At 38.5% G+C, this 14,097-nt stretch overlaps 2 protein-coding genes across 17 annotated transcripts in view; one reads left to right on the top strand and one right to left on the bottom strand.

Moving 5' to 3' along the window:
- Positions 1–893, bottom strand: part of Dh44 (corticotropin-releasing diuretic hormone 44) — a 50,733-nt gene extending 49,840 nt beyond the window's left edge. For 3 of the 6 annotated variants that reach the window (XR_002681735.2, XM_022837016.2, XM_022837019.2), the window contains exon 1: positions 488–578. The gene's annotated coding sequence lies outside the window, so the exon portion shown is untranslated. Of the gene's footprint in view, positions 1–487 lie in introns of all 6 variants that reach the window. The other 3 variants (XR_002681736.2, XR_002681737.2, XM_022837017.2) reach the window with 3 other exon arrangements.
- Positions 894–1,024: 131 nt separating this feature from the next.
- LOC111262625 (uncharacterized) overlaps positions 1,025–14,097 on the top strand; it is a 34,358-nt gene continuing 21,285 nt past the window's right edge. For 2 of the 11 annotated variants that reach the window (XM_086969235.1, XM_086969236.1), the window contains exons 1-3: positions 1,025–1,073; positions 1,565–1,639; positions 2,040–2,111. In XM_086969235.1, the coding sequence (XP_086825361.1) occupies positions 1,045–1,073; positions 1,565–1,639; positions 2,040–2,111 (176 nt within the window). In that variant the 5' untranslated portion in view covers positions 1,025–1,044. The other 9 variants (XR_002681740.2, XR_015311990.1, XM_086969237.1 and 6 more) reach the window with 9 other exon arrangements.

The following is a 14,097-nucleotide window of genomic DNA, read 5'->3' as shown; positions in this document are numbered from 1 at the left end:
CTCAATTATACATTGGTTAAATATAAAAAAATGCAATGTAGTAAAAATTAGATTAAAAGACTTAAGCCATTACAGCTTCTTGCAGGCGTTCCGGATGCAGCTTGTGTTAACGAAATTAGCAGGGGAAAAACGTACATTTATTTTTTCACTAAATACTACTATAATGTTTTGATGTATATTGCACCTTTCGAATTATTAATGACTGTGGAAAAAATATGCTTCTACAACGCTGAGCATTTTTTCGCATTAATTATCTTGTAACTATCTTTTTCGAACAATAATTACGGGTATTTAATAGATGCACAATAACGGCTTATCACTACAATAAAAATTACGCAGATAGTTACTTGAAAAGAGTATGCAATACACTTGCACTTTTGTGACTACAATTTTGTAGACAGCTACTAAATACACACAACTCAATACGGTGAAAATATTTAGTCAATGAATTTTATGTGCTAAACACCACTACAATACACACACATACCTCGGTAGAAGTTGTGTTTGTTGACGTCGTCGTTGCTTGGGTATTTCCGGTGATCGAACTCGTTACCAATCGACAAAACACAACACTGCACAAGTGTACGCCGAAGTGCTCAGAGATTCGTTATTAGGATGGCAACTTCGCTGCGCGTTCTTTCACGATTGATAGATAATTTTGATCGGTTAGCATTGGTGAATCCCAGTAATGATGTGTTTATGAAAAGACGTGTGAGTTTAAAGCGAATGCAGCTTTTTTGATATTTGCCGTTGAGGAGGGAATGTTTTCGTGTGATTTGTGGCGTGTTCCTAACCGCGGATCGCATTCGCTTCTTATGGTCACGCTTGGTTTCGTTGTTGGTTCTGTGCGAACAACGTGGTTCGATGATCGAATGTGGGCACGTTGAGGAGAGCGAGCCCTTTTAGGTGGAGAACCGCGCCAATTGGGAGAGGGTAATCCGAATGGGTCCGCCCACCGCGACGAACCTTTCCTGTGATATAGGCTACACTTGAGGAATTCCGTGCAGCTGTATGGATGAAACCTTTTAAACCGTATAAGGAAGAATGATTATAAGGCCACAACCATCACCATTGTAGGTTCTCACCTCTACATTTCAGCTTGCTTGTTTCAATCATATGTAAGTCTGTGAGTCGTTAAGTTCCCTTAAAGTGGCATAGACATAAGATTACAAAAGCCACATAGGCTGACTAAAGGTGATTTTTTAAATATTGTGTGGCTTCGTTATTGTGAAATAGAATCATTTTTCCTACACAAGAACTACGTTGCCTGGCTGTTATGATTGCCTTCTGCAATTTCCGAGACACGAAAGACTCGGCTGTCCTGGCAAATGTCGACGGAACAATGCGGAAATGATGCGCACAGTATATATTATAAAGTACTGTAACAATAAGTAGACTGAAAACTTTGCGCAGGCTTGCGTGTGCGACCTATCAATAAAGCTCACAAAAACTGTCTCTTATGTGGCGAAAAAGTAAATACGAAGGACCTAGTGTGTACATGTAGGCTAGCCTGTAGTACTAGGTCAGCAAAAACTAAGCGCTAAGCAAAATCTTCGATTTTCAGACTCGCAAGAAGTTGGTGTTTGACTTGTGGCCATCCGCACGCGCGGACAGAGTTGCTAACGCGGTTCCCTGCAAGGTGATGTGTCACAAAATTATTGATCTCTAAACCTCATAAAAAAGGTTTGTGCTGTGTGGAATCTAATAAACTGACTTATCGGAGCTTATTCAATCTGTTACTAAGATCTATTTCGTTGATACCCAACTATCCTGAAAAAATTGAGATCTATTTTTACACAACTAACGTTTATCGGTAGTTGTCAAAAAAGACTGAAGTGAGTGCATTTACCACAAAAAAGGTAGAGATACTGCATTCGTATCCTTATTATAGTATAAACTAACGTATACTTCAGGGATAATAAAGTTCATTGCAGTCACATTTCAAGTAAAGTTATTCAACTAATTGTAGCTCTGATGCGTACAGTATGGGATAGAACAAATCATGTACTGAAAAAAACAAACAAATTTCTTTTTCACAGCAACAGCAATCCGCGACACAACAGAGTGAGTAGAAAGTCGCTCTGGAGAAACGAAGGTTCACACCACATCGAGTAAGTGTTAAGCAGCCGATATCGGTACATACATAGTAGGCGAACAATGTGATATTAGGCTGAATGAATATCTATGATAATACCGTCTCTTAAACACTAAAGCATCTGCGTAGGCTTGGCTAGTATATACTCTAGTATATATATATATATATATATATATATATATATTTATATATATATATAGTAAAAACTGCAAATCGCGTCACAGGATTTAAAATTGGGGCCCACGTCCTCACAGTTCATTACCTTCGTTAAATAATTGTTAAAGAGAGACACTGTTTAAAGAAAATAGTCGAATGTTATTAGATTAAAAAAAAGGGAAGAAACTGTAAATATTAAATAAGTGGAAGGTTTCTCGCAGAAGGTGGGCTTTTAAGCACATTAAACTTGAAATCTCTGAAATGACCTTCTCAGAAATAAAGTTGTGCGTAAGTTTTCGTCTTTATTATCTCGGGCTACTGCTAGCACCGCTAATTTTCGTAACTGCTTAGCTCGTAACAAACGTAACAACAATTTACCGTTCGTATAATGACGTGTTCTGTCTCCGGTAGACTGACCATGATAACATAGGTCGGGCCACACATTTTAAAAAATAGAACCATTACAACCTTTCCGGTCAATCCTTCACTTTTCACTACGAGGCTGTGACCGTATTGCCGCCGTTTACTGACCGTAACGTAAATTGCTCTTTTTAAAGATAACAAGGATAGACGAATCTACTGTGTACATATATTATACGAAGTTTAAGTTGAACTTGTAATTTAAGTCGAAAGTGCATCTTAGTGGTGTTTGATTGTTACCAGGAACTTGTGAATCTGGTTGGAAAATTCAACTAATCAGTCCCTCCATTCACCTTTGCCGGTAGTGGTCAAAAACTGTATACAGGTCAACGATAGAATATGACTTGTATTATATGAGTATATAGAACTATTAAAATACTTTGTATCATGTGAATATCAAAATGTTTGAACTCAGATCACAATATAGCTATTTTTTTTAATCTCATTCACTCCCTCCTTTGTTACCTTCTAGAATTTCCTTTACACAGTTCGTAATTATTCTTCGATTAGCTTTTATCACATTCATAATCTGCAACCTTTCTGGCGTATATTCTCTGTAAACTTTGAACCTTCAATCCCTTGTACTTTGCAACCCTTTGATATATTAAGTATTCAACATCCTTGACGTCTAATTACTACAATTGCATGTGATCAATATTTGCAGTCCTATTCGATTACTATGCCGCAGTTCCACCTGTGTCGCCCAGAAAGGAGTTGTGGATGCGTTGAGTGTCTATTTTACAAATAATGTGCGCACCTTCAATTGCATTTTTACAAAATGCGTACTACACAAAATTTGAAACATTTATAAGGTTAATATAACTCAATTGGCGCACGCTTTTGTGAATATTAAGAAACTTCTCTATAACTTATAGAGAAGTTTAATATTATTATTATATATATATATATATATATTATGTTATGAGAAAATTATAACAATCGCGTAAAACATTTATCCTTATTTTCTGCTGCTCCTCTTAGCCACTTCCTAAATCAAAATATTTTTTTCACATACCTTCACATTTAATATATGTAAATTTTGATTTTTTTTCATATTCTATTCTCTTCCGAAATCTCGCTTTTTTTTTTTTCATTGAATTGCGCTCCTGATTTCTACGCTTTTGTTGATATTTATGATAATTAGTCAATTTTTTTTTCATTTATCTTGTCGAAGACGAGGCTTATAAAATAGGTCATTCATTTACTGGTAAATTCATTATTGCATTTAATAGCTCTGTCTTTGAAAGTAACAGTGGTGTACATTTCCAAAGTATTATTTATTCGCTTATTAAATAAAAAAGGTCTTTCGATAATTCACTTTTTGGTCTTTATTCTTTTACTAGTTACCTATCGTACAGCAATATAGTGAAAGGGTTTCGAGGAATATATGAGTATTTCAGATATTTGTCAAAAAGCTCTCGTTGTTTAATTGATCGCAAATATAATAAAACTCATTATATAACAATAATTGAGAATTAAAACAAACATTTTTAACTCATATTTCTGATTTTTTCGGTCTGTATCAGATGGTCTATGGTGAATAAGCACCGGGATCATTCGGTAAACACTGATCAAGAATAACGAAAAAAGCTCAACTTAATTGACAGATACTTATTTATAAGTAACAAGCGTAAGAACATTATTATTATTTCCGAATTGTTATGCAGTGCAAGGAGCTTTAAGCTCAATTTAAATGAAGAAACTAATTCTTGCTTAGATTTCCAAAACGATAGCTCTTAAACAAAAGCCAACTGATTAATTATGTTTGTCCACATTTTTTGTACTGTTTATTGTTCGTCAGATAAATGCCAGAAAACTGCTCCTGCATTCGACTGGATGTATGACCTGTCGTAGCGCCTTAACATCTTTACTAAATAAATATTCTACGTTCGGTATTGCCGACAAGCGTTGCTTCAGACGGCTAGTTGCAACCATAAAACAAAGCCTGGTACGCCTGGTTTCGAATCTAGACCACCGCATGACCCTAAATTTAGTGGATAAACAGGGGACTCTGTCACTACGATGACCTTTTAACATCTTTCTTATCATAATCATAAAATGTGCGAAGTATGTCATTCTGAACTTCAAGATTTGTTCAACGTAATTAGATACATATCTAATTACTATGTATACTACCTGAAAGTCTAAATTGTTTCTATAAATCACTCTTGCTAGTAGCCTACCTTAGGTAAAAAGAGCTATAATCTATGTTATTTACGACAATCGGTTATCGCTCCTCCAAGACGCAAACTTATTATTACGACCTGTCCATAATAATGACTTGCATTTTGGATCCGGAACGCTTTCTAAGACGTTATACCAAAACCTTTTACCTAGAGCAAAATGACTATTTGACTACACTATTTGTGTTTACCCCGTGTCTCTCACATATGTGCCTCATATTCGTTACAGGTAGTAGTAAAATCGGTTTTTACCATTACTTATATTTTAAGTCTGTTTCTGCCGATCGAAAGGACAGCCTCCTTGTCATACTCCTTTTTCTCAGTTGAAGCTAATCAGGCGCTGCTTTTCCAATTCAAAACATAAACGGATACGTGAATATAATTTCGTAAATGTCTGCGTTTTTATTTCGTTATTTTAAAATTCAATTTCGCCTGACAAGCTAGAATTTTGGTTTAAGGCATGTTTTAGTTTTGGAAAATAATCAAAGAGAGACTTCTGTTTTTCGACGTTTTGTCCTATTTCCAATTAGGTATACTCCTAGATTATATCTATGGTCGAAACTTCTGATCTACTTTCCTTAAGCACAAACTAGTTTTCTAGGAATGCTTTTTTCCTTTACTAGCCATACTACTAGTTATTAAAGTAGCTTTCGCATTGTACTGAGGAGATAGAATAACCTATATAAGTTCGGTTGCTTAGAAGTATTAAGCTAACCTCTTTCCACTCTCTTAGGAAGTGATTTTCTTGTAGAAGTTTGGTCTCCCCTTATAACGTTTTCTTAATGGCTAGTCCTTCTATGTCTTAGAAGTCACCTTTTCGATAAAGCATTGAGAGTTTACTCTTATTAGAAGGTCCGTTTATAATGTGCCTTACTATATTTGTCGAGAGATTTTGCCAGCAGATTTCTGAAATGGTGTCATGGTAACCACTTGGCAACGCTGAAACCTGAAGCGATGGCTGTAGGTTCATGCTTAACACAGCAACGAAAAGATGTGCAGTAACCACATAGACCTCGTCGCTTCTAACGTCACATCATAGCTTGTTTACAAATGTTTTTGGTGTTATCTCATTTTATTCCACTACTTTTTCACATCTATTTTACCACACGCGCTCTACAGGTCAACTCAGTACTGACCTAAGCACCAATTCTCTGCCTCCTTAATGTCCTGGAATGGTTCTGTGGCTGTTTCCTGATCAGCTGATTTATGAGTTTGGGCTGCATTTCACCTAGTTGAACGCTGATTATCTTGTAGCTTTTCCGTCATTAATTGCATTCCACTGCTTTAATGAACTTTTAAATGAAATGAATGAATGGAAAGAGTGCTTCTTCCCTTTGTTCCGCTAGCTTTACTTGTACGTGTTGGTTCTGCTCCTTTGAAATTAAAGTTGTTTTATAGAAGACCACCTCCTAGCACTGGTACATAAACTTCCGACTTTGTTACAGATTCTCCTGGCTCTTGCGGCTTCCTTTGTCTACAAAGATTCTCGTCTTCACCTGTCAGTCATGGAGTGCGCTGATATATTAGTTGTGAATTTTTTAGAGCCACGGCAGCACCCGATGGCGCGTTTTTCAGCATCTTTTCGTTCAGCTTTCTGAGATTGACTTTTGCCAAATAGGTTTTGACCAGATCTTTGGATTTTTTTACCCTACCTTTAGCCTTTAACCTTGCAAATAAGGTTCCTCAAATTGCTAAGGCTTTTTAGCTCATCTGCGACATGCCATACCCTAACCTCTTGCATCACTTGTTCCACACAGATCTGTTTCCTCTTGTAGAATTTAGGCTTCTTATGTCCATCATTGATTAACGGAAGGTCTTGTACAGCCAGTCACAGAAAAAGTCGACCTCTGTCCTGGGTGCATCTGCTACTCCTCAGCTTTGTCGCTTCCATTCAAGGTCCCTCCGATGTCCTTGAACATTTTTTGGAAGTCTTCACGGCAAGAAATTGGATATTTTTCGCAGCTGTACGTTCGTATCCTCGTAGTCGTAATCTACATAGAACTGTTATTTACCTCAGCTCTTTTAACGGTGAGGTTTTTAACGATTGTAACAAATGGCTAGACCTTTGCTGTTATTGGTCACCTAGCCAGTCTTTGTTACTCTGGCCTTGTTTGGTTTAGCCACTAAACTTAAAGGCTTTTTTCGGTCGATCATCGGCCATGGTTGCTTCACAGCTTCTGGCCTCTGAAGCTTTTAAGACACTGCTACGAGAGCCATAAAGTGCCCGGGCTCATCTTTTGAACAGAAGCTTATGTCTTCGATATCGTTCACGACAACTCACTTTAAAGGAACCGTATGACAACAGATTGTGATTTCTACATAAATTCCCTAATGCGGAGGCTCGTTGTTTTTGCAAAAAAGATCTCAGAAAACATAATTTGCGCAGATGTCTACATTTGAACACGCGACTTATGCGGTCACCACCTTGGCTATCGTCTCGCCCGTCACCAGGACAAACAACCAGGATTATGTTGACCTTTCCATTTTTCATTTAGACCTTTTTACATATATCTTGATCTTTTGTTGTATAATATTGTCTTTCTTTCGACATCTATTGAAATTGACCTGAAACACTTGGACCATATATTTAACAACGTTAATTAAGTTTTTGTTTCTACTCATTTGTTTTGTTCTAACACCTTGTCGATATACTGGGCGGCCATCATGTTGAAAGTATGGTTCTAAACGGTGCTTCTAAAGCAGATTTTATTTGGCAGGAGATTGTGTGTCTCACGTCCTACCGCCGACTATTTGTAGCAGCGTCTACTGTCAGCTTTGTTTCTAAAAGAGTTGTGTGCCCAATGGCCTACCTTCAGGAAGTTAAAGCAGCACTTCGATTCAGATATCTCGCTTGTTTGATAGCTGGCCCAAGCACTTTCGATAGTCCTTTATATTACGACTTAAGTCGCAAAGCCTTGTGTTATTGGCTTGTGTTGTCCAGTAATTAATTTTTCCTGGGAGAAGTCTATCTAGTTTCACCTTTTCTTACCTGATTCTTTAAAAATAGTGTCTTATCAGTTACGGTAGTACGTTCTACGCCTTTGACTCATACTGAAGTCAGTGGGCTCACTCCAGTTTACGCATCTAACTTAACGCTGGTTTTTCGAATTAGCACCTCGCCAGACTTGGTGTTAGCTCCTTGTATTTCTAGCAATACTCTATTTCTAGTTTGCAAGGCCGCTTTTCATCTGAACTCGCAAACAGTCGAAATACATGACCTGTTTGAGGTTACGTAGTTTGTATGCATAGGAGTTTTCAAGTTTGCAAGATATTTTCTTTGGTCTCCAGATATGAATTACGGTTTCGAGGTACCTTTGTCGTGTTACCCTAGATGTGTGAAAGACCCATAGTCTGCCATGTTGAAATTGATATGCGGCGGCCAAGTTTATGTGGGCTTGCGAGAGCGTCGACCTTTGCTCTTCGATGTTAAGCTTTTCCGATAGTCGGAAGATTCCATTGAACTAATGTTATTGAGCATATTCGAAACCGGGCGTTTACGGTTTTTTACTACTTCAAGTTCTCGTACATGAAGCCTCACAGCTATCGACGGAGAGAACTTAAATTCGCTGCCTTCGGCTCATGTTTTTAGTGTTATAGTATTAAGCACAAACGTGGAAGATCATGAGGGTGTTATAGGAGAATATCACAGGAAAGTGCCGCTTGTCTGGTGTGATTAGGATAGATTGCGATGGTTCATGAGTAACTTGCAATTCAAGTAATACAGAAACTAAAGTACACAAGGCTATATTCTTTTTTTTTCGCAGGTTAATCGTTTACGCATACAGCCGAAAAAGTGCGATACTTTACTCTTAGGGTAGTATCGAACTTCACCTCGATGACTACGTTTAGATGGCCGAGACAGTTAGTAACAAATGAACAGCCTACACTTAGGCTTCATCCAAACCAGTCCAGATCCTTAATTAGTGGCACTATATTATGAATAGTGAGGTGGTAGACATCAAACTAATTAATTAGATGAGAACTAGTACTTTGATCAGCTTTGGTCAGCATTCCCACCTCTAGATAGGCCTAGTTCCAAGTGGAAGCGCTTACCCTGCGCCTTGTACCCTAGACCTGACAGCAAGGCTTCATCACCCGCTTCCTCATCAACTCTTGCCTTCCCTGCAAAGATATAATTCAATCGGCTCTACATAAATCATTGCCCATTCACCTTAGGCGTTGAAGTGTGTCAGTATTGATGTTCCTTTGACGACAAGAACCTCTGTTGCGATAGCTATGCCGAGTCCTTATTCTCCAGTTATACCTTTTATAAGCTTGATGAAGTCGGCTAATTTTTATTTAGGGAATACCTTTATGTTCTTAACCCAGAAAACATTTTCAACTGTATTCCAGGTATCTATCCGCACTTGTTTAATAGGGAGACAACCATAAAGTGTATTATGCATCGTTCTGCGCTTTAAGGTCATAATGAATACATAAGCCTAAAGGTGTCTTCCCGATCTTTTATAAGTAGATCTAAAAGTTGTTTCGTCCTCTGATTTGCTTAGGGCGTAGTACCTAGTTTCCATTTCAAACTTGTCAGACCCCAATCTGATACGTGAATCAGATGCCAGGAGCACCTTTTGTAATCGCAAACCACTTTTATTACCATTGCTAGATAGTTGGTATCTCTCTCTGAGGCTCCGCATTCATTGTACTTATCTTTGGTAGTTTATAGCTTTCATCTTCTTCCAAGTCCCAAAATAGGGTACTACAGGTAAAAGTACTGCACGAGTACTGACTGTGGGACAGGCTTGTACGGTGCGGAATGCCCCTACGCGCCCCTATATAGCTCTTCTTTTGTCCATCGGAATCACACTGGCTCTCCAAAACGAGCAACTGATTCTGTTACAGAATGAACTAATCTACGACAAGCTCACTTGCTCAGGCCATGTATCGCGGGAAAGGTGCATGCTCTAATATTGGCTACTTCGGTAGCTTTAGTTGTAGCCTCTCTTACGTGCGGCATTTCCGTCAGTCCCTTGTTGAGCAATATTCCATGGTATCTCACTTTCTATAACCCATTATCAGCTCAAGGGCTTTATTGTTAAACATTTCTGTTTCTGAAAAGGTTCTTGCATATACGGTGATAATAAGATCGTGTGTGTAAAAAGTTTGTTGCTCCTTGGTAAGTTCTGAAGACTTGGCGCGTTATCGTGCGCGATGTTCCAAGGTAAAGGTTCCAGGATGAAGTCCCGCGTATTCCTGTTGGTAAATTATTGTCTGGCTTATAACACTTCTGTTTTTCGAGTTTCCCAATTAAAGCAATGTCCGTTCACTTTTGAAAGTACTGAGGATAGTTTTCCATAAGAGATTGTTGACGCATTGCTTACATTTTGGAGTACCACTAAAAAAATGGTCCTTTGCCATTTAAATCAATAGCGATGGTACTCAACTTCCTCTACCACCAACTGTATAATCAGAACGACAGATTTATGTTTGAGAAACCCGAACTGAGTATGTAAGAAAAAGCTGTGACGGTTAGCAAAGCTCCAGAATCAAACTTCAATATCAGCCTCAAACGCCTTAGCCAGCGACTTCATAACGCAAAGTGGAAGCCCTCCCGTCTCTCCTTAGATAAATATTACCTTTGCAGTACTCTATATTTTATGCAGGCTGCCACTTGCTTGCACATTGTCTGAAACCTTTGCATCTACGGCAGAATATTTAGTCTTTAGTGTATGTCAGGTTTATCGTCCAACTTTGAAACGTTCATGACTTTTATTTGATTTGCACCGATCAACGCACCTACGACAGTTACTAGTGAAAAATCCGTTCCGTCGTTTCTAATGTTAAGGCTGGATTTATGTCCTAAGCGGTCAAAGTTGTTATGACCGGAAGGAAATGCCTGGTATACTTTTAAGCGTACATGCCCTGGTTTGCTTGAGTTTTGCTACCTTATTTCAGTCTGTAGGATTGACCCTACGGTCCTCATCGGGCTCTGAGAGGAAAATCTTACAAGAGCTCTTACTTTTCTTGATTCTTCCTAAAAGATGACATTAATAATAATCACGTAGGTGGCTGAGGAGTTCTTGGGTTTTATCCCTACCACGCTTAATTCTATACTACGTCCTAGAACCATCTCATCAAGCCGCACCCCTTTGCGCATTCCAACAATACTTAGAACGCATCACACTATGTCTGTTGGGATAAATTAAATATGTGGTTTATTTACGACAAGCTTAAGGTAACAGGCTTTGTAAGCCTCCGGTCTGCTAAGACGGCTACTTGCGAGTATCATCTTTAATTTATTGTTTAAAAACTCCAGGTATCTGCTTCTGATTTTAGGGGTATAGACTGACGAGAAAAGCTTAAAGGTTAAAACTAGTCCAAGAGATTCGTTTGAATGTTCAGTCAATTTCGATTGGTCCAATGCACCTTCAAAGAAACCATTCTGGAGGACATTGAGTCGTTCTTTAATAGTAATTAATATAATAATAATATCAGTTATATAATAAGTTATAAAATAATTATATAATAATTCATATAGTAATACATAAATAAATAGTAATAGAGTAGTTCGTATTTGTTTTTGAAGCATGCTATTCATTACTTGTGTTATGTCATGATTGGAATAGTAGTTTCTCTAGCAGAACCTTATTATTGTTCCAAGAGTGCCAATTATTGGTCTAATACACTATGCCCTGAGTAAATCATTATCTGAGACACTCGATATTGTAAACATTCGCGTGGGTCTGTGGATAATGGAGAGGTGTGTCAGTAAGATTGTCGAGATCAGTACTTATGAAAAATAACCTATAGTATTAGCTTTAAACTATTAATATTTTAAGAGTTTACTCAGCGTAGCCAGCCTAAGTGTTCACAGCTACTGCCGTTCATACGTGTTGGAGCGTGATGAGCATCGCATTTCCTTCTGAGAGTTACCAAGTTTATCCTGGTTGTTTTATATTTTCCGGTGCCTCGCCTCATTTCTTCAAGCAAATGTTAAAGAGAAGATTTTGTGTCCTGGGCTTTCCTTTGAGCAAGCAAAGGCTATGTGTAGTTTGCTCGCAATGCATCAAGTCTTTCATTAAAAACAACCTTTAGCTTGTTCTGTTCTTCCAGCCGTGAAACTGCGAGGTTTAAACAAAAAATCTTGAAAATTGTAGGCATTGTGTGCTGCATAGTTGTGATTTTACACGCTGAAACTGTTTCGATCAGCCATGCGAAGGACGATTGTTAGTCTTAATTTTCCTAGTCTCTTCAGGTACTTTAGACTTTATCGGACAGGAAATGCGATCCGGCATGTAAAAGTAGTAGCTTCCACCTTAGGAAAGCTGCTCCAATTCGCTTCTTTGTGCTAAAAATATTGCTGTACTGATCGGCTAGTCTTTGGACACAAGAACCGCCCGCTACGCAGTTTGTGAATATCGGGAGCTCCCTTGTAAGTAGCTGGGGATCTCCGAGGAGCTTCTCAAGAACTGCCACAGTAAAAAAAATCCAACAGCCGTTAGCGATCAAATTCATTAGACGGGTGGCTTTCCTCCAGCTAGCACTCCTGAACATTTTACTGACATGCTGTGTGGCGGGAACACGCAAATAACGCTTTGGCAGTTGAAACAGCCTAAGAAAAACTGAACGCTCGATATATGATAAGTATCGATGGAACAGTGGGTGGGTTATGAAAATACTAGGGGAGAAAAATAGAAGGGAAAACGAGGAAACTTCCCTTTTTCGGGTGATTGCAGCTGCGCCATTTGGTAATTTACCGCAGTTTCCTTCTAACAGCTAGTCGGGCGCTGAGAAAGGATATCACCCGTTTCCTGAAACAAAGCAGTAGTCTTCCGAATCTTCTGGTAAGAACAGCGGCTCATGGGAAAAGGACAGGGAGTAGGTGAAGCCATTTTCCCTGCAGTCCTAAAGCAGGCGGACGCGAAAAAATGCTTGGTCCACAGACGGGTCAGCAATAAGTAGCATAGAATTCACACAGGACATCACAAGATACACAGTAAGCTAACTGCTCAGCAGTCCGACACTGCAAAGTAGGAGACGTAACTGACGCTATATTCTTCTAGATAAAGAAAGAATGTAGGGTTTGGTGGCAAGATTGTAACGGGAGAAAGACAATAAGCACTCTATCACAAGAGAAAGAACAACAAATCGAACGCACTTCGACTTCTCATGAAGTCGACATATCAAAATAGCTGATCTTTTACTTTTAGTAGGTTAAGTGTCCATTGAGAAAATGCTTGATCGTTTATTCTCAGAGACGCACTTAAGAGCGAGCCCGTAATTGCGTCGTTCATGTAAACTGGGCTTAATCTTCGAAAGCCAAGTTAATATGCTGCTTTTCCTATGTCGATAAACGACAAAAAAATTATCTCATTACTATCCAGCAAAACGTGAATCCAGAAGAAATCAAACTGAAGCGAGAACTATTCTCGCGGAAAGGATCTTAATGGTCTGTCAATGGCATATAATAGTCGTTGTAAAAGTTGTTCGCCGAAACATTAAAAGCTGTTCCCAAAATCCTGGGGGGTCTTGAAGCAACCTTTTGCAAGGTAACTGCTTGGGAATCAACTGAATTCGTTGAGAAGTAAGGAACAAGGTCAATTGAGCCTCAGTCTGCGATCTGGGCCTCTGAGGTCTGAGCCTTGGAGGGCGATCGTCTGGTGTATGTAGTAAAACAAAGTGAGATAGAGCTCATGCAGTGTGAAAACGGTAAAAAGTCATATCCGGATTATTAGTAGCGTTGAACTATACGCGACTTAAAACAGTCAGCTCTTAAAATTAGTCACCATGAAGTCAGCGAAGTGTATATTTTAACATATAATAACTTATTATGTATATATTTATTAACATAAACAATTCTAATTGTATTGCATAAACCCAAAATCTGGTTAGTTATGTTGAATGCTTATTTAAATACAACTATACTTCATTACTCGGATGTAATACTTTCGAGTTTTTATAACGTAATGCTCTTCTTTAATACGTTTTTTTACAAACAAATTCACCAGCTGTATCCTTAAACGACTTTGAGGATCGCGGAGAATTTCCATGAAACCCGGAGAAGAAAAACTATCAAGCAATAATTTTTACCATTTATTTCTCTATCCAACGGCACCAACACAAGCAAATTCACCTTTTCAAGTATACAGAAACATATATTAAAACACCTGCAAGGCTGACTGAGTCATAGATTATATCACAAATCCCAGGGTGTCTAGTTCTACCTTCTAGTTCCATCGTTTTGACTACAGTGCCCCTCATCCACTCAAAAAATGCGTCTCTCACTCGTCT

The sequence above is a fragment of the Varroa jacobsoni genome, unplaced genomic scaffold, assembly GCF_002532875.2.
Source record: "Varroa jacobsoni isolate VJ856 unplaced genomic scaffold, vjacob_1.0 scaffold_684, whole genome shotgun sequence".
NCBI lineage: Eukaryota > Metazoa > Arthropoda > Arachnida > Mesostigmata > Varroidae > Varroa > Varroa jacobsoni.
Note: the sequence above shows the minus strand (reverse complement) of the source record. Positions and strands in the feature narration are given on the sequence as shown.